The sequence below is a fragment of the Oncorhynchus mykiss genome, chromosome 30 (assembly GCF_013265735.2).
Source record: "Oncorhynchus mykiss isolate Arlee chromosome 30, USDA_OmykA_1.1, whole genome shotgun sequence".
Lineage (NCBI taxonomy): Eukaryota > Metazoa > Chordata > Actinopteri > Salmoniformes > Salmonidae > Oncorhynchus > Oncorhynchus mykiss.
Window position 1 is genome coordinate 10,228,251 of NC_050570.1, and position 23,978 is coordinate 10,252,228.

Consider the following 23,978-nt stretch of genomic DNA (forward strand, 5'->3'; position numbering starts at 1 on the left):
TGATCTAAACTGACTGTCTAAAACTGACTGTTGAATACCACTGATCTAAACTGACCATCAATGAAATGAATACACAGTACTGTACATATAATATATATATTAAAGTATGTGGACACCCCTTCAAATTATTGGATTTTGCTACTTCAGCCACACCCGTTGCTGACAGGTGTATAACATTGAGCACACAGCCATGCAATCTCCATAGATAAACATTGGCAGAAGAATGACCTTACTGAATAGCTCATTGAGTTTCAACGTGGCACCGTCATAGGACGCCACCTTTCCAACAAGTCAGTTCAAATTTCTGCCATGCTAGAGCTGCCTTGGTCAACTGTAAGTGCTGTTATTGTGGAAACGTCTAGGAACAACAACGGGTCAGCCTCGAAGTAGTAGGCCACACAAGCTCACAGAGCGGGACTGCCAAGTCCTGAAGCACGTAACGCGTAGAAATCGTCTGTCCTCGGTTGCAACACTCAGTATCGAGTTCCAAACTGCCTCTAGAAGCAACGTCAGCACAATAACTGTTCATCAGGAGCTTCATGAAATGGGTTTCCATGGCCTAGTAGCCACACACAAGACTAAGATCACGTGCGCAATGCCAAGCGTCGGCTGGAGTAGTGTAAAACTTGCCACCATTGGTCTCTGGAGCAGTGGATATGCGTTCTCTGGAATGATGAATCAAGCTTCACCATTTGGTAGTCCAACGGACGAATCTGGGTTTGGCAGATGCCAGGAGAACGTTACCTGCCCCAACGTATGGTGCCAAGTATAAAGCTTGGTGGAGGAGGAGGAATAATGGTCTGGGGCTGTTTTTCACTGTTAGGGCTAGACCTCTTAGTTCCAGTAAAGGGACATCTTAACGCTACAGCATACAATGACATTCTAGACAATTCTGTGCTTTTTGGGGAAGGCCTAATTGCCAAACATCAGTGCCGGACCTCACAAATGCTCTTGTGGCTGAATGGAAGCAAGTCCCCGCAGCAATGTTCCAACATCTAGTGGAAAGCCTTCCCAGAAGAGTAGAGGCTGTTATAGCAGGAAAGGGGGGTCCAACTCCATATTAATGCCCATGATGTTGGGAGATGTTTGACAAGCAGGGGTCCACATACTTTTGGTCATGTAGTGTACATAAATAAACCAAGTGGAACTCCAGCTCTACAGGGGATGAAGGTAGTGTAGAGGTCACAACACTGTTTCTATGGAGGCTATTGTGGAGGAGCGTTCCATGGTGTCGTAGAATCGCAGGCAGTTCTTGTACTGCAGTAGCTTCTCTGCCAGAAGGCTGCTTCCTACTCCTCTACTCTGCATCACACTCAGGTTTAGGTACCTGGGACACAGGGAAGGAAATAATGCTAGTGTGGATCTGTCTCAATACTGTCACCTGTCTAAATACTGTCGTGTCTCAATACTGTCACCTGTCTCAATACTGTCACCTGTCTCAATACTGTCACCTGTCTCAATATTGTCACCTGTCTCAATACTGTCACCTGTCTCAATACTGTCACCTTTTTCAATGCTGTCACCTGTCTTAATACTGTCATCTTTCTCAACACTGTCACCTGCCTCTACACTCTCACTTGTCTCAATACTGTCACCTGTCTCAATACGGTCACCTGTCTCAACACGGTCACCTGTCTCAACACGGTCACCTGTCTCAACACAGTCAAGTGTCTCAATACGGTCACCTGCCTCAATACTGTCATCTCTCAATATTGTCACCTCTCAATACTGTCACCTGTCTCAATACTCTCAATACTGTCACCTGTCTCAATACTGTCACCTGTCTCAATACTGTCACCTGTCCCAATACAGTCACCAGTCTTAATACAGTCACTTGTCTCAATACTGTCACCTGTCTCAATACTGTCACCTGTCTCATCTGCACAGACTATATTGATACTTTGCTCAGGTCACCTCAAGGTGTCAAGGAAATTCTCAAATTTGTATCACTGAAAATCTTGAACACAAGATTTAAAGAAATAAAATGGCTTCCTCATCTCTTTTGACTCATCTGCATGGACTATATTTATATTTACATATGGGAGAATCTCATACTGCACCTGTAAGATATCCACCAGAACACCAGAGTGTTTATGGTCATCAACATGGCTAAGAAGAAGAAAAAATGCTCCAGATTCCCTTCATGCAGTGTGTTTGGGTACCAGTTACCTGTAGTTGGACAGGAGAACAGTACTATCAGTGGCCATAGGACTGAATCACCATAATACAGACAGACCCCCATCAACTATTCCAACATGAATGTATGTTCCTCTTCAGTTTCTATGGTTACAATGATGCATCTGATAGAGAAGCCTTTACCTCCAGAGAGTAGGTAGACCAGCTGGATGATGAGGGCTCCAAGGAAACAGCCCCCTCCGTAGGACAGGGTGAGGAAGTGCAGGGAGATGCCTCTGATATGACTGGGTGTCAGGTGGAAGGAGATCACAGAGCCTGGAACAGAGAAGAGAAGAAGGCTGGGAAGAGGAATACGCCTTCATTCGGTTCAAACGTCCCTTGTCTGTCTGTAATACACCAGTAGGGGTCATCCTAACCCTAGCTTCCAGAGTTCACAATACTATCCTCCATGTTGGCAGTTGGTTCCTGACTCTCCAGAGTCTAACTTCATCCCAACGACATACAGTTGAAGTCAAAATATTACATACACTTAGGTTGGAGTCATTAAAACTCATTTTTCATCCACTCAACAAATTTCTTGTTAACAAACCATAGTTTTGGCAAATCGGTTAGGACATCTACTTTGTGTATGACACAAGTAATTTTTCCAACAATTGTTTACAGACAGATTATTTCACTTATAATTCACTGTATCACAATTCCAGTGGGTCAGAAGTTTACATACACTAAGCTGACTGTGCATTAAAACAGCTTGGAAAATTCCAGAAAATGATGTCATGGCTTCAGAAGCTTCTGATAGGCTAATTGACATAATTTGAATCAATTGGAGGTGTACCTGAGGATGTATTTCAATGCATACCTTCAAACTCAGTGCCTCTTTGCTTGACATCATGGGAAAATCAAAATAAATCATTCAAGACCTCAGGAAAAAATTGTAGACCTCCACAAGTTTGGTTCATCATTGGGAGCAATTTCCAAATGCCTGAAGGTACCACGTTCATCTGTACAAACAATAGTACGCAAGTATAAACACTATGGGACAACACAGCCGTCATACTGCTCAGGAAGTCAATGCGTTTTGTCTCCTAGAGATGAACGTACTTTGGTGCGAGAAGTGCAAATCAATCCCAGAACAACAGCAAAGGACCTTGTGAAGATGTTGGAGGAGCCTGGTACAAAAGTATCTATATCCACAGCAAAACGAGTCCTATATCGACATAACCTGAAAGGCCGCTCAGCAAGGAAGAAGCCACTGCTCCAAAACCGCCATAAAAAAGCCAGACTACGGTTTGTAACTGCACATGGGGACAAAGATCGTACTTTTTGGAGAAATGCCCTCTGGTCTGATGAAACAAAAATAGAACTGTTTGTCCATAATGACCATCATTATGTTTGGAGGAAAAAGGGGGAAGCTTGCAAGCTGAAGAACACCATCCCAACCGTGAAGCACGGTGGTGACAGCATCATGTTGTGCGGGTGCTTTGCTGCAGGAGGGACTGGTGCACTTCACAAAATAGATGGCATCATGAGGGAGGAAAATTATGTGGATATATTGAAGCAACATCTCAAGACAATAGTCACGAAGTTAAAGCTTCGTCGCAAATGGGTCTTCCAAATAGACAATGATGCCAAGCATACTTCCAAAGTTGTGGCAAAATGGCTTAAGGACAACAAAGTCAAGGTATTGGAGTGGCCATCACAAAGCCCTGACCTCAGTCCTATAGAAAATGTGTGGGCAGAACTGAAAAAGCGTGTGCGAGCAAGGAGGCCTAGCCTGTCAGGAGGAATGGGCCAAAATTCACCCAACTTATTGTCGGAAGCTTGTGGAAGGCTACCCGAAACATTTAACCCAAGTTCAACAATTTAAAGGCAATGGTACCAAATACTAATTGAGTGTATGTAAACTTCTGACCCACTGGGAATGTGATGAAAGAAATAAAAGCTGAAATAAAGCATTCTCTCTACTATTATTTCCGACATATCACATTCTTAAAATAAAGTGGTGCTCCTAACTAACCTAAGACAGGGAATTTTTACTTGGATTAAATGTCAGGAATTGTGAAAAACTGAGTTTAAATGTATTTGGCTAAGGTGTATGTAAACATCCGACTTCAACTGTATGCTGTTCATTGACATTCTAAATGTTACACCCAGTTTGTCTCTGTGTACGAACAGTGTAGCAGCAATAGGTGTGTCAGAAATACATGCTGGCTCTCTGTCACTCACAGGAGGGGGTGACAAGGGCCTCAGCTAGACCCAGTAGGATGTACTGGGGAGCCAGCTGGATGCAGGCCATGGAGGACACCTGGAGCACCTTCCCTGACAGGGCCTGCTCCGTCAGAGGATAGCCCTTCCTGTGGACCTCAAACAGGCCAGCTACCAGGACAGACAGAGCTGCACAGGCATGACCCAGTGCTGAGAGAGGAGAGGAGGGAGGGGAGAGGGAGAGAAACAGAGAGAGATATGGAGAGAGAGACATTAACATTGACTGAGTCACTGATGAGGGTGGTATTTGTGCATGTGTGTGCATGCTTGTGTGCCGTGTGTATCTGTGTGTGTATGCCATGTGTGCATGCCTACTGATGACTCTGGCGGGGGAGAAAGGTGTTTTCTCCATGGACAGGTAGCAGGAGGTGACACACTCCATGAGAGGGGCTAGCAGCAGCAGAGGTAGGATGCTGATGAGGTTCATGGCACCAATGGGCAGGAGGAAGCCATTCAGGTGCAGGTTAGAGTTCATGGTCTGAATGTAGTAACCTGATGGAATCTGTGGAAGAGGTCAGGCTAATAACAGATTCTATGGCATCTTTTTTGATCATAAATAAGCATTATAGATTTGCCTTTTTTACCCCGAATATCTGAAAAATTATGTATTTGCACTTTCCACTAAAATAAGGACCTGAAAATGTTGTAAAAATCTCCTGTGAAGCATGTCAGTGAAGAGGCCTGATGTTCTCCATTACATTGACCTGCCTGAGTGATGCAGGCGCGGTACAGTATCTGCAAGCCGTACAGGGGGAAGAGCCTTGCCAGGACCTTGACATTCTCCACGTGTGTCTCACTGTAGCACCCCCCGTTGTTCTCCTTGGCGCGGTCCAGCCAGCTGGCTACGTCTCCACCCAGGTGGCGGTAGTGCAGGCAGCACATCTTCAGAGAGTTCAGGAACACCCCCAGAGTGGTCAGCAGGGAACTGCCTGCACAACAACCAAAATGTAAGGTTCTAAATAAACAGAATAAAAACTAACTGACAACTATGGAAAGCTCAAACCAAGTTCTTTCACCCAATGGGTCAGACAGCTGAACAGACAAAAACATGTTCCCACCAGCTAGAATACAGCTTGAACAAATGCAAATGTAGCTACTTTGTTGTTATTCTGGCTGCACTGTTTGACGTGACAGTAAGTTAGCATTAGTTGGCTAGCTGGCAAGCAAGGGAAAAGAACGTTGCTAGCCAGTATGGCAATGGAACATTTAGAAGGAACGACTGGGTCGCGTCCATAGATACAGAACAAAAAGACTGAACAACTGGGTCGTATCCAATCTTAAGTGACCGCACCATATACATTCCTCCTACACATAACATTTAACTTCTGGTGTAGCAAGTATTTCAAATTACAACCCAACGACTGAAACCAGACATGATTGCCGTCACTGATAAGGGTGGAGAGCTGTGGATTAATAGGGCTCCAGGTCAGGTTACAATAAGGGAGAAGGAACAGTTTATTACCCACATCACTTAACTTCCTGCCTAAAGTGGACTATATATACTTGTTTTTATTTTACCCCTTTTTCTCCCCAATTTCATGGTATCCAATTGTTAGTAGCTACTATCTTGTCTCATCGCTACAACTCCCGTACGGGAGTATATATAGTCAGGCCTCCTGGGTGGCGCAGTGGTTAAGGGTGCTGTGCGCCAGCTGTGCCACCTCTGGGTGAACTCTGGGTTCACGCCCAGGCTCTGTCGCGAACGGGAGGTCCGTGGGGCCACGCACACTTGGCCTAGCGTTGTCCGGGTTAGGGAGGGTTTGGCCTTGTCTCATCACGCACCAGCGACTCCTGTGTGCAGTGCATGCTAACCAAGGTTGCCAGGTGCACATTGGTGCGGCTGGCTTCCGGGTTGGATGCGCGCTGTGTTAGAAGCAGTGCGGCTTGGTTGGGTTGTGTATCGGAGGACGCATGACTTTCAACCTGAGCCTAACCTAAATGTTATGTGTAGGAGGAATGTATATGGTGCGGTCACTTAAGATTGGATACGACCCAGTTGTTTAGTCTTTTTGTTCTGTATCTATGGACGCGACCCAGTCGTTCCTTCTAAATGTTCCATTGCCATACTGGCTAGCAACGTTCTTTTCCCTTGCTTGCCAGCTAGCCAACTAATGCTAACTTACTGTCACGTCAAACAGTGCAGCCAGAATAACAACAAAGTAGCTGCATTTGCATTTGTTCAAGCTGTATTCTAGTGACATTTATTTGGATATCCATAACAATAACAATGAGCTAATGAGGCACTTTTTTCGCCTGACATAGAGAATGTGCTCTCTCGTCAGGACAATGTTGTTCAGAGGTGCTAGCCAACAACACAGCTAGCACAATCCCTTCAAACTGAAGCTGTAAAGACTGTAAACCAGCTGCACTTTGTTTCGTTTGACCTTTTTTCAAATGACATTTCTTTGTATTCTGTGTATACATAACAATTTTGCTAGCTGATTCATGATTTCGACTGGCTGAGAAACTCTGCCTGTCTGTCTGTCTTGTTTCGACTCCCGACATGCTCATTACTATGGGTTGAATTTGAATATTGAAACAAAGTTGCAAATGTCGCAGAGGCAGACATCAAGGTTTATACAAATCCCCGTTGTTGAAAACTAAATGTTAGTCTAAAATAAATGTGAGATAATGTCTAGATGCATTTAATAGTGGAGATCAAGTTTATAAATTGCCTGGCTGGGCTGATGAGAAAGTGGATTGTGCAGTCAGATGGAACACAGTAAATAGACATTTTAACATAATAGATTTAGCCAGTGGTAACTTGTGGAATAGACCCCCTTGAACTTTGCGACCTTTTGCCACATTTCAGGCTTCAAACATAAAGATATAAAACTGTATTTTTTGTGAAGAATCAACAACAAGTGGGACACAATCATGAAGTGGAACGACATTTATTGGATATTTCAAACTTTTTTAACAAATCAAAAACTGTAAAATTGGGCGTGCAAAATTATTCAGCCCCCTTAAGTTAATACTTTGTAGCGCCACCTTTTGCTGCGATTACAGCTGTAAGTTGCTTGGGGTATGCCTCTATCAGTTTTGCACATCGAGAGACTGAAATTTTTTCCCATTCCTCCTTGCAAAACAGCTCGAGCTCAGTGAGGTTGGATGGAAAGCATTTGTGAACAGCAGTTTTCAGTTCTTTCCACAGATTCTCGATTGGATTCAGGTCTGGACTTTGACTTGGACATTCTAACACCTGGATATGTTTATTTTTGAACCATTCCATTGTAGATTTTGCTTTATGTTTTGGATCATTGTCTTGTTGGAAGACAAATCTCCGTCCCAGTCTCAGGTCTTTTGCAGACTCCATCAGGTTTTCTTCCAGAATGGTCCTGTATTTGGCTCCATCCATCTTCCCATCAATTTTAACCATCTTCCCTGTCCCTGCTGAAGAAAAGCAGGCCCAAACCATGATGCTGCCACCACCATGTTTGACAGTGGGGATGGTGTGTTCAGGGTGATGAGCTGTGTTGCTTTTACGCCAAACATAACGTTTTGCATTGTTGCCAAAAAGTTAAATTTTGGTTTCATCTGACCAGAGCACCTTCTTCCACATGTTTGGTGTGTCTCCCAGGTGGCTTGTGGCAAACTTTAAACAACACTTTTTATGGATATCTTTAAGAAATGGCTTTCTTCTTGCCACTCTTCCATAAAGGCCAGATTTGTGCAATATACGACTGATTGTTGTCCTATGGACAGAGTCTCCCACCCCAGCTGTAGATCTCTGCAGTTCATCCAGAGTGATCATGGGCCTCTTGGCTGCATCTCTGATCAGTCTTCTGATCATTTAGGTCAACATTGGATCATTCAGAGATCCTCACTGAACTTCTGGAGAGAGTTTGCTGCACTGAAAGTAAAGGGGCTGAATAATTTTCCATGCCCAATTTTTCAGTTTTTGATTTGTTAAAAAAGTTTGAAATATCCAATAAATGTCGTTCCACTTCATGATTGTGTCCCACTTGTTGTTGATTCTTCACAAAAAAATACAGTTTTATATCTTTATGTTTGAAGCCTGAAATGTGGCAAAAGGTCGCAAAATTCAAGGGGGCCGAATACTTTCGCAAGGCACTGTAGGTATATGCATACACTGTAACGCAAAGGTGAGACTGTCTGAGATTGTGTTAACCTTTCTTGGGCCTGAAGGTGAGGTTAAGGTTGTGTTACCTTTCTTGGGCCTGAAGATAAGGTTGTTGCTGACCATGTGTATGGCGATGAGCATCAGCAGCACAGACATGAAGGGGATGAGGAAGCCCAGGTTGTTGGCCACTGACTGCTGGATGTAGGCGATACCCAAAAACACTATCGTGGAGTTCAGGTTCACCAGCCAGTAGAACCTGAGAGGACAACATTACAACCAGGCTTGAGGGGAAACGTTTTGGAATGAAATGCAGTACCCTGTGATCTCCACATTAATCTTGGTACCCTTAACCAAATCAGCTAGTCACTGAGAGACTATATATCATCACAGAGACTGGCAAATGAAATATCAAAATTGATCTTGTTACCAATACAATATACTCTAAAGAACGATGTATCAAACTACAATACAAAATACTTCTGTAGTTGTAGTTAGATAAACTACAAATACATACAGGTAAATACATTTGCAAGTACACACCTTCACTACAACATTCTCAGTAATGTTAACATTTAGTTGTTTTACTTGCTTTGACTGTAATATGTGGTTGTTTATCTACTGTACCTTAGTTGAATGCCTTGTAAGTTGCTCTGGTTATGAGTGTCTGCTAAAGGACAAACCTTAACATTTAAATTAAAAAAATTGTCAATTACAAAGCACACAGGGTATTATTATTGGCCTTCTTATGGGTGCGGAGGTCATTATTTTAATACCCAGCATGCTTTTCAACTGTTCTTTTTTACTTTGACATTTTTTGTGATTCTCAACTGGGGGTCGCGGGACTTGTGTAACAGTACAAATTTAGACCGTCCCCTCGCCCATACCCGGGCGCGAACTAGGGACCTTCTGCACACATCAACAACTGACGCCTACAAAGCGTCGTTACCCATCGCTCCACAAAAGCCGCGGCCCTTGCAGAGCAAGGAGAACTACTACTTCAAGGTCTCAGAGCAAGTGACGTCACTGATTGAAACGCTATTTAGCGCCCACGCTAACTAAGCTAGCCGTTTCACATCCGTTACACTCACCCCCCTTTTGACCTTCCTCCTTTTTCCGCAGCAACCAGTAATCCGGGTCACGGCACCAATGTAACAGTACAAATTTAGACCGTCCCCTCGCCCATACCCGGGCGCGAACTAGGGACCTTCTGCACACATCAACAACTGACGCCTACAAAGCATCGTTACCCATCGCTCCACAAAAGCCACGGCCCTTGCAGAGCAAGGGGAACTACTACTTCAAGGTCTCAGAGCAAGTGACGTCACTGATTGAAACGTTATTTAGCGCCCACGCTAACTAAGCTAGCCGTTTCACATCCGTTACACTTGCACAGGAATATATATATATATATATATATGTTTTTAAAATAAAACATTATGTTGAAAGGCAAACGGTGCACGGCTTATTGTTGCTGACTTTACATATGCAGCGTGTCCAGCAGTGGTGAAATTCGCTAGCTACGTTCGGCCTTTTGAGGGTTTTCGCGCTGCACACACTCACTGAACAATACAATAACGTTCTCGCCCCCCCCCCCCCCCCACACACACACTGACGCAAAGAAATTACAGATTTCTCAACACACACGGTACAAGAAAGGCACATTGCGCATCATACCTTGCGGCACAGCACATTGCTAAGCGCAAAAAAGCCCACACTAGCAGAGAAGATCTCATACTCCCTGCTGATTTATATCTGCACTGGTATCTTGGGAGAGTCAGCCAGCCACCAACAAACTTAAAACCATACCCCTATCCAGTAGCAATTTTAGCATGTAAATCTTGGTGGGGCAAACAACCTCCCCCAAAATGTTTTGATGCATGCCAGCAAACACACAACACAACACTAAACAATACATTAATTTCACTATAACGGGGACCAACAGTGCCCACACAATTAAAGCTGTCCCAACAGCAGTCCCTACACCTTACCACTGCTACACCTAGCTATCAGCGGAGCCTTGTCTGGCAGCGAACCAGTTCATTCCTTTAAAAAAACATAGCTGGTATGACTGACTTGCTTAAACAAATGTGGTTTTAACTGACAATTGAGATGTACAAAGTATGGCATAAGGGGACGACGAGCGGATAAGAGGCAATCCATAATTTAGATAAAGACATTAATGAGCGAGCTAGGACGGACGTAGTCATTATAACTATTTGTTCAGCACTTTTAAAATGTACTGCGACAGAATTCAGAACATTGGTCATTCTTATAGTATTCTCCTTGTACACCAAGTGAGAACCGTAGGATAGATAAAGGGGGCATATAAGCAGACAATGAAAGCTCTTACGATATTCAATGATTAATATTACATTTCTCTAAAACATGTTATAGGCTACATGTGCACCACCAAGTCAGAACAGTAGGCAAAATTAAGAGGGCAAACAGGACCAAATTATTAGGGTGAGGCACATGGGCTACTAACAGCTTACTACACAACATACAATTAGTATTACTTTCTTATCTACAGTATACATAACTCCCTAGCATATTACATAATTTATGCAGCAGCATACAATACATTTTTGGACTCACCTTGTGCTGTGCTCACTTGAACAGGAAGGTAGCGCTGTGGTCCTTTGTGGGCAAATTTTGTCATCAAACTTTGTCATCAAAGTCCAGCATTCTCTGGATTTATGGTGCTTTCAAGACAACTGGGAACTCTGAAAAAAAACAAGTTTGAATCATGATGACGTCAGTGATCTTCATGTCGGCGCTCTAGAAAGAGGCCCAAGTTTCCGACTTGCAATTCCGAGTTGGATGACTGTTCAAAAACCTATTTGCCCAGTCGGAGATCGTTTTTTTTTCCAGAGTTACCAGTTGTCTTGAACTTACTGAAGTCAGATTTCTCAGTTCTGAGTTTCAGGTTGTTTTGAGTGCTGCAGAAGTCATGCTTGACACCATGGCCGATATTGAATGTTTATCCATTTAAGCTTGTTTATGTTTATCCAATGGTCGGTGAGCACCGATACGTTTTTCTCTACATTATTTATCTTCATATGACAAGGATTAAAAAGGATTTGCCAATAGTTTGTCGACTTGATTCATGATGATGACTGATAGCCTGCTAGCTAAGAATTTGAGCCTTCTTGGATGGGCACTTCTAATGTAACTCTATGGCAGCACCCAAGGGGCTTACATTTTCGAGCTTGAAAATACAAATTACATTGGAGTGTAGTTCAGTGTTATTAAAATTACAATATACATATTTCAAATACATGTAACAGAAATACTGCCCGTGTGTGTGTGTGTGTGTGTGTGTGTGTGTGTGTGTGTGTGTGTGTGTGTGTGTGTGTGTGTGTGTGTGTGTGTATGTGTGTGTGTGTATGTGTGTGTGTGTGTGTCTGTGTGTGTGTGTGTGTGTGTGTGTGTCTGTGTGTGTGTGTGTGTGTGTGTGTGTGTGTGTGTGTGTGTGTGTGTGTGTGTGTCTGTGTGTGTGTGTGTGTGTGTGTGTGTGTGTGTGTGTGTGTGTGTGTCTGTGTGTGTGTGTGTGTGTGTGTGTGTGTGTGTGTGTGTGACCATGTCTGCTAACACACCTACCTCCTCACCAGTCAAATCCATCAAGTGTGCTCGGGCTTCTGTGTTTGATTATTGAATAGCTGAATTGTTGAATGGCTCTAGGGTGCATTAGGTAATACTGTATATTTGTAACTAATTGACCTTGTGTTTTCATATTTTCATTCATTTCTCTACTGAGACTCTAGCAGGGTTGAATTACTCGTTCAATATTATAGAGACGTCTTTGTATTCCATTTGTGCATTTGAGAGCAGTTACATTTCCCCAGACCCATTCCTCAGCGTTATACTGGACCAAGCAATTCAGTCTGTGATAAGAAAGGTTTCCATTGGGCTGAAACACCAAACTCAGGATTTTTTTTACTTTTTTTGTGTATTTTCAAGCCGGTACAGCAATTCATTCCATGATAAGAAACCATTGCAGGGGCTGGCTTTCCCTGAAATGGGTTTTAGAAAATCAGGTGGAAACAAGCACTGTCATTATCTGGGCACAGGGGAACAAACAGAATATTCTAGTCACCCTGCATGTGCAGCAAAATCGACTTGGCAAAGGCAGAGCGACTTTCAATTGGTGCATTAGTATATCACCTCAAGATAGCCGCGTGAGACAGCAACATATCACAATCGTATCAAGTATATTTTCCCTCAACAAAGTATTTACAAAAAAAGGACATATACATTTAGTTAATTTAGCAGACACTCTTATCACACCATAGTTCTACCAGACTTCTGATACCATTGCAGGGTGAAAGGGTGAATGGGTTCACAAGATGTGAACCATGATAAAAAAGATAGCATAGAAAAGTATTTTGAATTTTGAAAATACAAATTACAGCAGTGTAGTTCAGCCCAGCATAATTCAAATGACCTAAGTAATTAAAAAACGTATTTCAAATATGTAACATAAACACTGGCATAAATATCTGCCTATTACCCAACACTGTTACATTTCCTTATCGAAGAAACCACAACCCCTGTAGATACAGAGTACACAGTCAAGTAGGAAGCCACTCCCTCTCCTCTGGTGTAGAGCTCAATGAAACAGAAAGTAATATTTGACACTGCCATTGCTTAAAACCTATGAGAGAAAGCACCAAAATGGCAGAGAATCAGGAACTGTTCTGTTGCTCCATCTGTCTGGATCTACTGAAGGATCCGGTTACTTTTCCCTTCAGACACAGCTGTATGCAACGTCATCTTCTTAGTTTAACTTCCATCCAAACCACATCCCTGTAGACACAGAGTTTCACAGCCCAGTAGGAAGCCACTCCCTCAATGAAACAGAAAATAATCTTTGACAAGCTGTTGCTCATCTTTCGGGTGAAAGCACTAAAATGGCTGACAATCAGGAACTGTTCTGTTGCTCCGTCTGTCTGGATCTACTGAAGGATCCGGTGACTACTGCCTGTGGACACAGTTACTGTATGGGCTGTATTAAAGAAAGCTGGGATCAGGATGATCTGAAAGGTGTCTACAGATGTCCCCAGTGCAGACAGACCTTTACCCCAAGGCCTGTTCTGAAGAGAAACACCGTGCTGGCTGAAGTGTTGGAGAATTTGAAAATGGCAGATTTCAAAGGTACCACTCCTGCACACTGTTATGCTGAACCTGAAGATGTGGAGTGTGATGTCTGCACTAGGAAAAAACTCAAAGCTGTCAAGTCCTGTCTGGTGTGTCTGGCCTCTTACTGTGAGACTCATCTCCAGCCTCACTACTATGTGTCCCCACTAAAGAAGCATAAGCTTGTCAATGCAGTGACAGATCTACAGGAGAAGATTTGCCCAAACCATGACAAACTGCTGGAGGTTTACTGTCGTACCGATCAGCAGTGTATCTGTCTGCTGTGTTTGATGGATGAACATAAAGGCCATGATACAGTGTCAGCTGCAGCAGAGAGGACTGAGAAACAGGTAAAATGTTGAATATTACTCTCCCATTATATGCAGTATATTTGTTTACATAAAGAATTGCATCATTATTGGACGGATCAAACCACATGGCATTAATGTCAACCGATCCAACAAAAAAATCTAATCTATTAGCATGCCTTCAATGTAATGTCCACCATTATAGAGTAGCAAGTGCAACATAACCCAGGCAGGTTCATCTCTCACTAAAACATAAAGGGTGGGTTTCCCAGACACCAATTAAACCTAGTCCTGGACTAAAAACAAGCATTAAGTGGCAATATGTAACTTTTTGCGCAGCCTGACCAAATTAACATAGAAATGTGAGTTATAGATCTGTCATTCTACTTGAAAGCAAGTCCAAGAAGCCGTATATATGTTCTATATGCGCTATTTCTATGCTTCCCGTTCTTAAATTATTTTACTTTCGTTTTTGTGCACCAGCTTCAAACAGCTGAAACAACAATATTTTTGGTTATGGAAAATATATTTCCAGCGGTTTAGATGGTACAATGACTCTCTACACTCTACTTACACTCTACACTCTACTACACTCTCTACACTCTGTCACATAAACTGAAATTAGGCAAACTTTTAGAGTTTTAGCAACCAGGAAAAGGCTGAGCGATTTCTCCACAGTGCAACTTTAATAGAGAATCTAAATTTAAAATGCTGTCCAGGTTGAGGCTTGATCCGTGTCTGGGCAACCACCCCAACATGCTGTTCAGTCCGGGATTAGGCTTGATCTGTGTCTGGGAAACCACCCCAACATGTAGGCAACTTAGATAAGTATGCTGAACTCTCAAAGAGATTTCCTTTTGGTATGGCAGGGTTTCTATTAGTAAAATATGTTATGTGATGTTTGGTATGGCAGAGTTTCTACTAGTAAAGTATGTCATGTGATGTGTTTTTGAGCAGCAACAGTTGGGAGAAACACAGAAGGAAGGGAAGCAGAGAGCCCAGAGGAAAGAGAAGGAGGTGCAGGAGCTGAGACAGGCTGTAGATGCCATTAAGGTGAGTTTAAATCAAGGTTCAAATTATGTGGGTGTCAATGGTGCTGGGGCTCTGGGTTTGGGGAGCCAAGAGGAACAGGGGGTTCACAGTCCTTGTGAGAGCTGTTTTTCTGTCCTAAAAGGAGTCTTCATGGGTAGCCGTGGATGACTTTGAGAGAATGTGTTCCATGCACATCCTTTCATATATTCGCTCCATTGAGAGAAGGTGTTCTGAGGTGAAGGAGCAGATCAGAGCCCAGGAGAAGGCTGGAGTGAGTCAGGCTGAAGGACTCCTGGAGCAACTGGAGCAGGAGGTTGCTGAGTTCAAGAGGAGAGATTCTGAGCTGGAGCAGCTCTCACACACAGAGGATCACATCCATTTCCTCCAGGTGACCTTACTCTCTGTCTTAGACAATGTTGTCAGTGAATTGTGTTTGAGCTCCAGAAGTCTTTGACTCAATTCATTCTGAATTTATTTTCAGAGTATCGATTCTCTCTGTGGCCCTCCTGGACCAAAGGCATTTCCTAGCAGTTTGGAAGCAGTGAAGAAATTTGTCTCTGAACAGAAAGAGAGAATGGAAAATACATGCAAGGAGGAAACCGACAAGATGTTGAATTCTCTCGAAAAAAAAATGTGTATGGCTAATAGAATCTTATCTACACTGAACCAAAATATAAACGCAACATGTGTTGATCCCGTGTTTCATGAGCTAAAATATAAGATCCCAGAAACGTTCCATATTCAAAAATAGAGTATTTATCTCAAATGTTGTGCAAAACTTTGTTTACATCCCTGTTAGTGACCATTTCTCCTTTTCCAAGATAATCCATCCAACTGACAGGTGTGGCATATCAAGAAGCTGATTAAACAGCATGATCATTACACAGGTGCACCTTGTGCTGGGAACAATAAAAGGCCACTCTAAAATGTGCAGTTTTGTCACAACAAAATGCCACAGATGTCTCAAGTTTGGAGGGAGTGTGTAATTGGCATACTGACTGCAGGAATGTCCACCAGAACTGTTGCCAGAGAATTGAATGTTAATTTCTCAACCATAAGCTACCTCCAACAGCGTTTTAGAGAATTTGGCAGTACATCCAACCAGCCCCACAACCTCAGACCACGTGTATGGCGTTGTGTGACCAAGCGGTTTTCTGATGTCAATGTTGTGAACAGAGTGCCCCATGGTGGCGGTGGGGTTATAGTATGGGCAGCCATAAGCTACGGACAATGAACACAATTGCATTTTATCGATGGCAATTTGAATGCACAGAAATACCGTGTCTGTGAACAACATATGCATTATATCTGTAATTCCCAGTCATGTGAAATACATAGATTAGGGCCTAATGAATGTATTTCAATGTATTTATATTTTGGTTCAGTATAATTTATACATATAGCATGTCAAGTGAAAAATCATAAAATCATTATTAAGGTGGTTGAATTGCAGTGAGAAGTAATACATAATGGTTGAACTTTCTCTTGGTACGTTTCTGGTTAAAGTAATAAGAGTTTTGTAATTCTCAGGTAAAAGTTTTGTGAATGACTCAAACTCTACCTGTCTTCACAGTGACAAACCCATCTTCACCACCTGTGCAAGAGTACAGTACGAGAAGTGGATTTCTGAAAGGTGAGTAATAATTATTTTTGCCTCTGGCGCTCTCCTTCTTCTTTGGTATAACGGTGTTCCACAACAATTACATGTGCATTCCACCACCTACTGTGCGGCTGGATAATAAACCTCCCAAAAATGAAATATTGAGGGACTCATTCAAGGGTTTTTCTTTAATTTTACCATTTTCTTGCACACTCTTGGCATTCTCTCAACCAGCTTCAAGAGGTAGTCACCTGCTATGCATTTCATTTAACACGTGTGCCTTGTTAAATGTTAATTTGTGGAATGTATTAATGCGTTTGAGCCAATCAATTGTGTTGTGACAATGTAGGGGTGGTATACAGAAGATAGCCCTATTTGATAAAAGACCAAGTGCATATTATGGCAAGAACAGCTCAAATAAGCAAAGAGAAACGACAGTCCATCATTACCTTAAGACATGAAGGTCAGTCAATCAAGTGCAGTCAACAAAATAACAAACGCTATGATGAAACTGGCTCTCGTGAGGACCGCCACAGGAAAGGAAGACCCAGAGTTACCTCTGCTGCAGAGGATAAGTTCATTAGAGTTACCAGCCTCAGAAATTGTAGCCCAAATAAATGCTTCACAGAGTTCAAGTAACAGACACATCTCAACATCAACTGTTCAGGGGAGACTGCGTGAAGCAGGCCTTCATGGTCGGAATCAAAAGGGGTTTGTTAGGCTGATACAGTCCTCTCTACAAGATCTCAGTGCAGTTCATTGCAGCAAAGAAACCACAACTAAAGGACACCAATAAGAAGAAGAGACTTGCTTGGGCCAAGAAACACGCGCAATGGACATTAGACCGGTGGAAATCTGTTCTTTTGTCTGATGAGTCGGTTCCGACCTAGAATATGTGGACAACTATGAATACCTAGGTGTCTGGTTAGACTGTAAACTCTCCTTCCAGACTCATATTAAACATCTCCAATCCAAAATCATAGGCTTCCTATTTCTCAACAAAGCCTCCTTCATTCAAGCCGCCAAACTTACCCTAGTAAAACTGACTATCCTACCGATCCTCGACTTCGGCGATGTCCTCTACAAAATAGCTTCCAATACTCTACTCAGCAAACTGGATGCAGTATATCACAGTGCCATCCGTTTTGTTCCCAAATCACCTTATACCACCCACCACTGCGACCTGTATGCTCTAGTCGGCTGGCTCTCGCTACATATTCATCGCCAGACCCACTGGCTAAAGGTCATCTATAAGTCTATGCTAGGTAAAGCTCCGCCTTATCTCAGTTCACTGGTCACGATAACAACACCCACCCGTAGCACACGTTCCAGCAGGTATATCTCACTGATCATCCCCAAAGCCGACACCTCATTTGGCCGCCTTTCCTTCCATTTCTCTGCTGCCAGTGACTGGAACGAATTGCAAAAATTGCTGAAGTTGAAGACTTTTATTTCCCTCACCAACTTTAAACATCAGCTATCTGAGCAGCTAACCGATCGCTGCAGCTGTACATAGTCCATCTGTAAATAGCCCACCCAATCTACCTACCTCATCCCCATTCTGTTTTTATTTACTTTTCTGCTCTTTTGCACACCAGTATCTCTACTTGCACATCATCATCTGCTCATTTATCACTCCAGTGTTAATCTGCTAAATTGTAATTATTCGCTCCTATGGCCTGTTTATTGCATACCTCCTCATGCCTTTTGCACACACTGTATGTAGACTTTTTCACTTAGTTGGCGGAGATTAGACATGATATCAACACCATACCACTCCTGGTTACTTTGACAGCATCCACTTTTCCCCGTGCCTTCTTCACCATCCTTGTGACTTCTAAAGGGTTTCCCAAATAAACCGCCTCGCTCTCTCAACCTTCCCCTTTCTCTCTCTCTTTCGCACTCTCTTTGCCTCCTCCCATCTCACTCTCACACACACACATACAGCACTGACCTAGTATGTTTTACAACCTCTTTTGCAGACTATCGTACCATAGAAGTGGATCCCAACACCGCATGTGCAACTCTCTCTCTGTCAAACAGAAACAAGGAGATAGCATGGAGTGACAAGGCCCAGGCCTATTCAGACCATCTAGACAGGTTTACTTACTATCACCAGGCTCTGTGCAAAGTGGGGCTGTCTGAAACCTGCTACTGGGAGGTAGAGTGGAGCGGGGGCATCGTTGATGTGGCAGTCTCATACAGAGGGATCAGCAGGAAGGGTTGGGGCAATGACTGTTGTTTTGGACACAATGATCAGTCCTGGAGTTTGGTCTGCTCTCCCTCCAGTTGTTCATTCTGGCACAATAATAACAACAAAACCAACATTCCTGTCCCCCGCGCCTCCAGAGTAGGAGTGTACCTGGACCACAAGGCAGGTACCCTGTCCTTCTACAGCATCTCTAACACAATGGCCCTACTCCACAGAGTCCAGACTATATTCACTGAGCCCCTCTATCCTGGGTTTGGAGTTGATTTAGGATCATCTCTAAAGATATGCCACCTGCCAGTATGACAATGCTCTAACAACACTCAAACCCCTCCTAACATGTTGTGGTCCTGGTACACTAACCCCAGGCTTGCTCTACTGGCGTTTTACTCACTTTATTTTTGTTAAATATGCTGTGTCAGATTCTTTTGTAAAAATAATTTAAAAAGGAGTGCCGATATTTTGGTTAAGGGCTTGTAAGCATTTTGATTTTTGATTCCAGATATTGACCAATCAATTTCAGCTCGTCTATATTAGTAGATGGGCACGCTCTCATGGCTTCATATGTGTTTTTTGATTAATGTCAGATTAATCCAATTAAAGTAAGAATGGTATGACCTTGACTCTGTTTTTTCTGACTTTTTTTTGTCCAATACAACAGGTTAAATGTGTATAGTACCGTTTAGTTACTGTTTCAAGGCATCACCTCTACACTGTTGAGCACATACACACCCCTCTATAATACAACAACCCACCAGTTGAAGAAGGAGAGTAGCTGGTGCTGGTCGTAGCCCTGTAGTTTGTATGGCCCCATGGGACAGAGGATGGCACGGATGCCCCCGATGCCCAGGGCAGCTGCAAGCAGGCCAGTGTAGAACAGGATGTGCTGCTCCCGGTGCGCCATCTGGTGAATCATGTTGTGCGTGTCGATGTAGAAGTCCTCGAACGGGAACGCCACCACTGGGAGCATGGCAGTGCCTGAGGGGGGACGGGGGAGTGGAATCAGAATTTCATTAGAGGGATTTTATTTGGATTGGGAAAATGTCAATAGTATGGGGAAAAGTAGGGATCTGAGAAGTAGAGAGCTCAGAGGTAATTCAGTCCTAATGTGTCAATTATTTAGAAGGGATGATCCATCAATTAATTGTATTTTATAAAGCCCTTTTCCCAACAGAAGTTGTCACAGAGTAAGACAAATGGTGGTAGAAGTGGGTACACATTTGAAAGTTCAGCCATGTACTGCATAACATGACAGAGTTGGTAAATACGGAAACAGAAGGAAGTTAAATTTAGAGTATAAGATGAAGAAAAGTCTACGTTTTTTGCATCATCTAAGATGCACGTTTTTTGTACTAAGATGCTAGCTCCATGATTTTCAAATATCTCGATACGACCCGTCAGACTCAGATAAGTCAGTTTAAGAATAACATAATCAGTTATATTCCAGGAAGATTAAGTACTTTGCCATCTGGACAAATTTAGTTAAAATTTCAAACTGTCGGAAAATCAAAACTTGCTAAATCGAGGTAGATAATTGCTAACTAGCTAGTTGAGCTAGGCTAGTTGATCTGAACCACAAATCTATGACAAACAAAAGGCATGTACTGACAATTAATGTACTGCAATCAATGTGCCATTGTAAGTGGCATATTAGCTTTCAAGACTTAGACCTCAATACATAGCTAGCTAGATGATTTTGTCTACTTGGCGGCATTCATAATTCCCTTATGTTATGTGTTAAGTCTCATTGGATCTAACGTTATTGAGATGCCAGTCAGGTAGACTGAGGCTAGTTAGATAGGCTGTGTGGGGGTAATCCAGGACACAGAGATCACCCATTAGGTGTTGTGGTATAATAAACAGTCCTTTTTACAAGCAGGCATGGTCCTTAGAGATGTAGCTAGACAGGGTGGACTCCTATGGTCAGTTGGCATAGGCCTGCACTGGGGCTCAACTGTAGTTACACCACTATCTCTAATATTCCAGAACTTATTTCTTCAGAACCTTGTCATTTTCAGTTGTCTAACTCTGACAACTGCTGTTGGAAAAAGGGCTTTATAAAATAGATTTGATTGATAGATCATCCGTTCTAAATAATTGACACATTAGGGCTGAATTACCTCTGAGCGCTCTACTTCTCAGATCCCCTACTTTGCCCCATACTATTACTGTGTGTCGGGCTGCTTTCTCTGAGGTGAGACAAAACATTCAAATAATGAGTCATCATAAGTAATGAGGTTGATTTGAGCTCAAATCCAGGGTCCAACTGCTAGCATTGAGCACATGCATTCCTCTGATGCATTTGTCACCCACAGCACTCAGACCCATGTACATCTACAGTTGAAGTCAGAAGTTCACATACACCTTAGCCAAATACATTTAAACTCAGTTTTTCACAATTCCGGACATTTTATCCTAGTAAAAATTCCCTGTCTTAGGTCAGTTAGGATCACCACTTTATTTTAAGAATGTGAAATGTCAGAATAATAGTAGAGAGAATGATGGCCACTCCAATACCTTGACTTTGTTGTCTTTAAGCCATTTTGCCACAACTTTGGAAGTATGTTTGGGCTCATTGTCCATTTGGAAGACCCATTTGCGACCAAGCTTTAACTTCCTGACTGATGTCTTCAGATGTTGCTTCAATACAGCCACATAATTTTCCTACCTCATGATGCCATCTATTTTGTGAAGTGCACCAGTCCCTCCTGCAGCAAAGCACCCCCACAACATGATGCTGCTATCCCAGTGCTTCACGGTTGGGATGGTGTTCTTCGGCTTACAAGCCTCCCCCTTTTTCCTCGAAACATAAAGAGGGTCATTATGGCCAAACAGTTCTATTTTTGTTTCATCAGACCAGAGGACATTTCTCCAAAAGGTACGATCTTTGTCCCCATGTGCAGTTGCAAACCGTAGTCTGGCTTTTTATGGCGGTTTTGGAGCAGTGGCTTCTTCCTTGCTAAAAGGCCTTTCAGGTTATGTCGATGTAGGACTCGTTTTACTGTGGATATATTGATTTGCACTTCTCGCACCAAAGTACATTCATCTCTAGGAGACAGAATGTGTCTCCTTCCTGAGCGGTGTGATGGCTACGTGATCCCATGGTGTTTATACTTGCGTACAATTGTTTGTACAGATGAACGTGGTACCTTCAGGCATTTGGAAATTGCTGCCAATGATGAGCCAGACTTGTGGAGGTCCACAATTTGTTTTCTGAGGTCTTGGCTAATTTCTTTTGATTTTTCCATGATGTCAAGCAAAGAGGCAGTGAGTTTGAAGGTAGGCCTTGAAATACATCCACAGGTACACCTCCAATTGACTCAAATTACGTCAATTAGCCTATCAGAAGCTTCCAAAGCCATGACATCCTTTTCTGGCATTTTCCAAACTGTTTAAAGGCGCAGTCAACTTAGTGTATGTAAACTTCAGACCCACTGGAATTGCGATACAGTGAATTATAAGTGAAATAATCTGTCTGTAAAAAATTGCCGGAAAAATTACTTGTGTCATGCACAAAGTAGATGTCCTAACTGACTTAAACTATAGTTTGTTAACAAGAAATTTGAGGGGTGGTTGAAAAACGAGTTTTAATGATTCAAACCTAAGTGTATCAACTGTACATGTATCTATGTCTCTAGACAAAGGGGGGGAAATTACGGCCCGCAGGCCGTTACCGGCCCATCGGGCACTTCAATCCGGCCAGCGAGGTCCTTTTTACTTTATAAAAATGTTTTGCCCTTTTTTCTCCCCAATTTCATGGTATCCAATTGGTAGTTACAGTGTTGTCCCATCACTTCAACTCCCGTACGGACTCGGGAGAGGCGAAGGTCGAAACACAACCCAGCCAAGCCGCACTGCTTCTTGACACAATGCCCGCTTAACCCTGAAGCCAGCTGCATCAGCGTGCATGCACCCGGCCCACCACAGGAGTCACTAGAGTGCAACGGGACAAGGAAATCTCAGCCTAACCCGGACAAATTGTGCACCGCCTCATGGGTCTTCCAGTCACAATGCAGTGCCCTAGACCGCAGAGTTTTGCAGTGCAATATAATGCAGTGCAGTCCACACATCCTCTCCTTCAATGCAAATGTCATGTAAACTCAGAACGTTAATCTCTCTCCCTCCACCGTGTAGTTTCTCTAAGAGACTATAATCCATAGAGGTCATTCCGCATTAAGAGATAGATAAGGATTAGGCATTGAGAAAATAAAGCAGTGAAAATGATGTTCCATGAATTAAATCAGTTTGAACAATAAGTACTCCCTATACCAATATACAAGGATGAGTGTTCAACATCAATGTTCCACTCATCCCCCTCCCCTTGAAAACAAACAGGAGCACCTTACCAAAGAGATGGAGCAGAGTACACAAGTAGAGCACCTTGGTTCTCCCAAGGCAGGTATCAGCAAACCATCCCACCATCACAGGAGTGAGTGTACTGGCCCCCACAAAGCACAGGTTAACGGTAGCAGCCTGGTAGTGATCATAGCCCAGCTTCACAGTACAGAACAGGATCATGTTACACACAATCCCAAAGAAGGTGAACCTCTCAAACAGCTCCACCAGCAGGATGAAGATGATGACTTGGAGCTTTTTGCGGGTCTGCTGGGGATGTTTCTGCGGCAGCCCCCTGCTCGGGCACGGGGTCATGGAGGGCCGACACAGCTGGTGGTGCCCCCCTTCCATGGAGGGCCGACGCAACTGATGGTAGTTCCGCCCCTCTTCAGGCAGCCCTTGGAGGTCCACTGCCACCATACTGCCTGCCTGGTTATCTGGCTGCCTGGCTGGCTGAATGTGTCTAGAGAATATAACAACAGAGAGAGAACACTGGGACGGAGCGCCTTCCTTCTCAGAAGAGGAGTTACTGTAGAATCCAGGGCTGGAATTATACACCTTTCTGTGAGTGGGTCTGGAACCGGAATGGGGGTGTCAGTGATCAAAGTGTCCGCACTGGGTGCTCTGTAATTGATTCTGTTGTGGCTCAGATGTGTCTGCTGATTATGCTGTGCCATATGTTCCCTGTGACCCATACGCAGGTGTGAGTGATAGGAGATATTTAGGAAGTGTCCCTGACATATTTTCTAAATGAGCTTCAGGGTATTCTGAGGGTATACTAATATTGTTGTTTTGAGAGCTCCTCTGTTACAAGACAGAGGTAATGATAAAGGGATCATGGGCTTCAATGGTTTCTGTAATGTTTATAGTATA

The 23,978-nt window shown here is 43.2% G+C and overlaps 2 protein-coding genes across 3 annotated transcripts in view; one reads left to right on the plus strand and one right to left on the minus strand.

Moving 5' to 3' along the window:
• Positions 1-19,392, plus strand: part of LOC110521295 (tripartite motif-containing protein 16) — a 39,400-nt gene extending 20,008 nt beyond the window's left edge. Inside the window, exons 1-6 of one of the 2 annotated variants that reach the window (XM_021598758.2) lie at positions 13,054-13,971; positions 14,887-14,982; positions 15,104-15,349; positions 15,443-15,596; positions 16,535-16,594; positions 18,544-19,392. In XM_021598758.2, coding sequence (XP_021454433.1) covers positions 13,396-13,971; positions 14,887-14,982; positions 15,104-15,349; positions 15,443-15,596; positions 16,535-16,594; positions 18,544-19,076 — 1,665 coding nt within the window. In that variant the 5' untranslated portion in view covers positions 13,054-13,395 and the 3' untranslated portion in view covers positions 19,077-19,392. Of the gene's footprint in view, positions 1-13,053; positions 13,972-14,886; positions 14,983-15,103; positions 15,350-15,442; positions 15,597-16,534; positions 16,595-18,543 lie in introns of those variants that run through there. The other variant, XM_036969437.1, reaches the window with a different exon arrangement.
• On the minus strand, positions 622-23,651 carry slc15a5 (solute carrier family 15 member 5). The gene is made up of 9 exons (XM_036969441.1): positions 23,117-23,651; positions 19,526-19,748; positions 8,572-8,741; positions 5,110-5,330; positions 4,717-4,903; positions 4,363-4,551; positions 2,320-2,451; positions 2,061-2,169; positions 622-1,327 (listed from the first exon to the last, which is right to left on the minus strand). Exons 1-9 carry the CDS (start codon positions 23,523-23,525, stop codon positions 1,183-1,185), a joined length of 1,785 nt encoding a protein of 594 aa, XP_036825336.1. The 5' UTR covers positions 23,526-23,651; the 3' UTR covers positions 622-1,182.
• Between the last annotated feature and the right edge of the window lie 327 nt (positions 23,652-23,978).

Bases quoted from the DNA above. Each gene is read 5' to 3' on its own strand.
- slc15a5 (XM_036969441.1), bottom strand. From the start codon at position 23,525: ATGGTGGCAGTGGACCTCCAAGGGCTGCCTGAAGAGGGGCGGAACTAC. The intron at 8,742-19,525 runs GTGGGTTGTTGT...TTGTCCTCTCAG, and splicing joins CTACTCTCCTTCTTCAACTG to GTTCTACTGGCTGGTGAACC. The intron at 2,452-4,362 runs GTGAGTGACAGA...TCTCTGTTCCAG, and splicing joins GGCCCTTGTCACCCCCTCCT to GCTCTGTGATCTCCTTCCAC.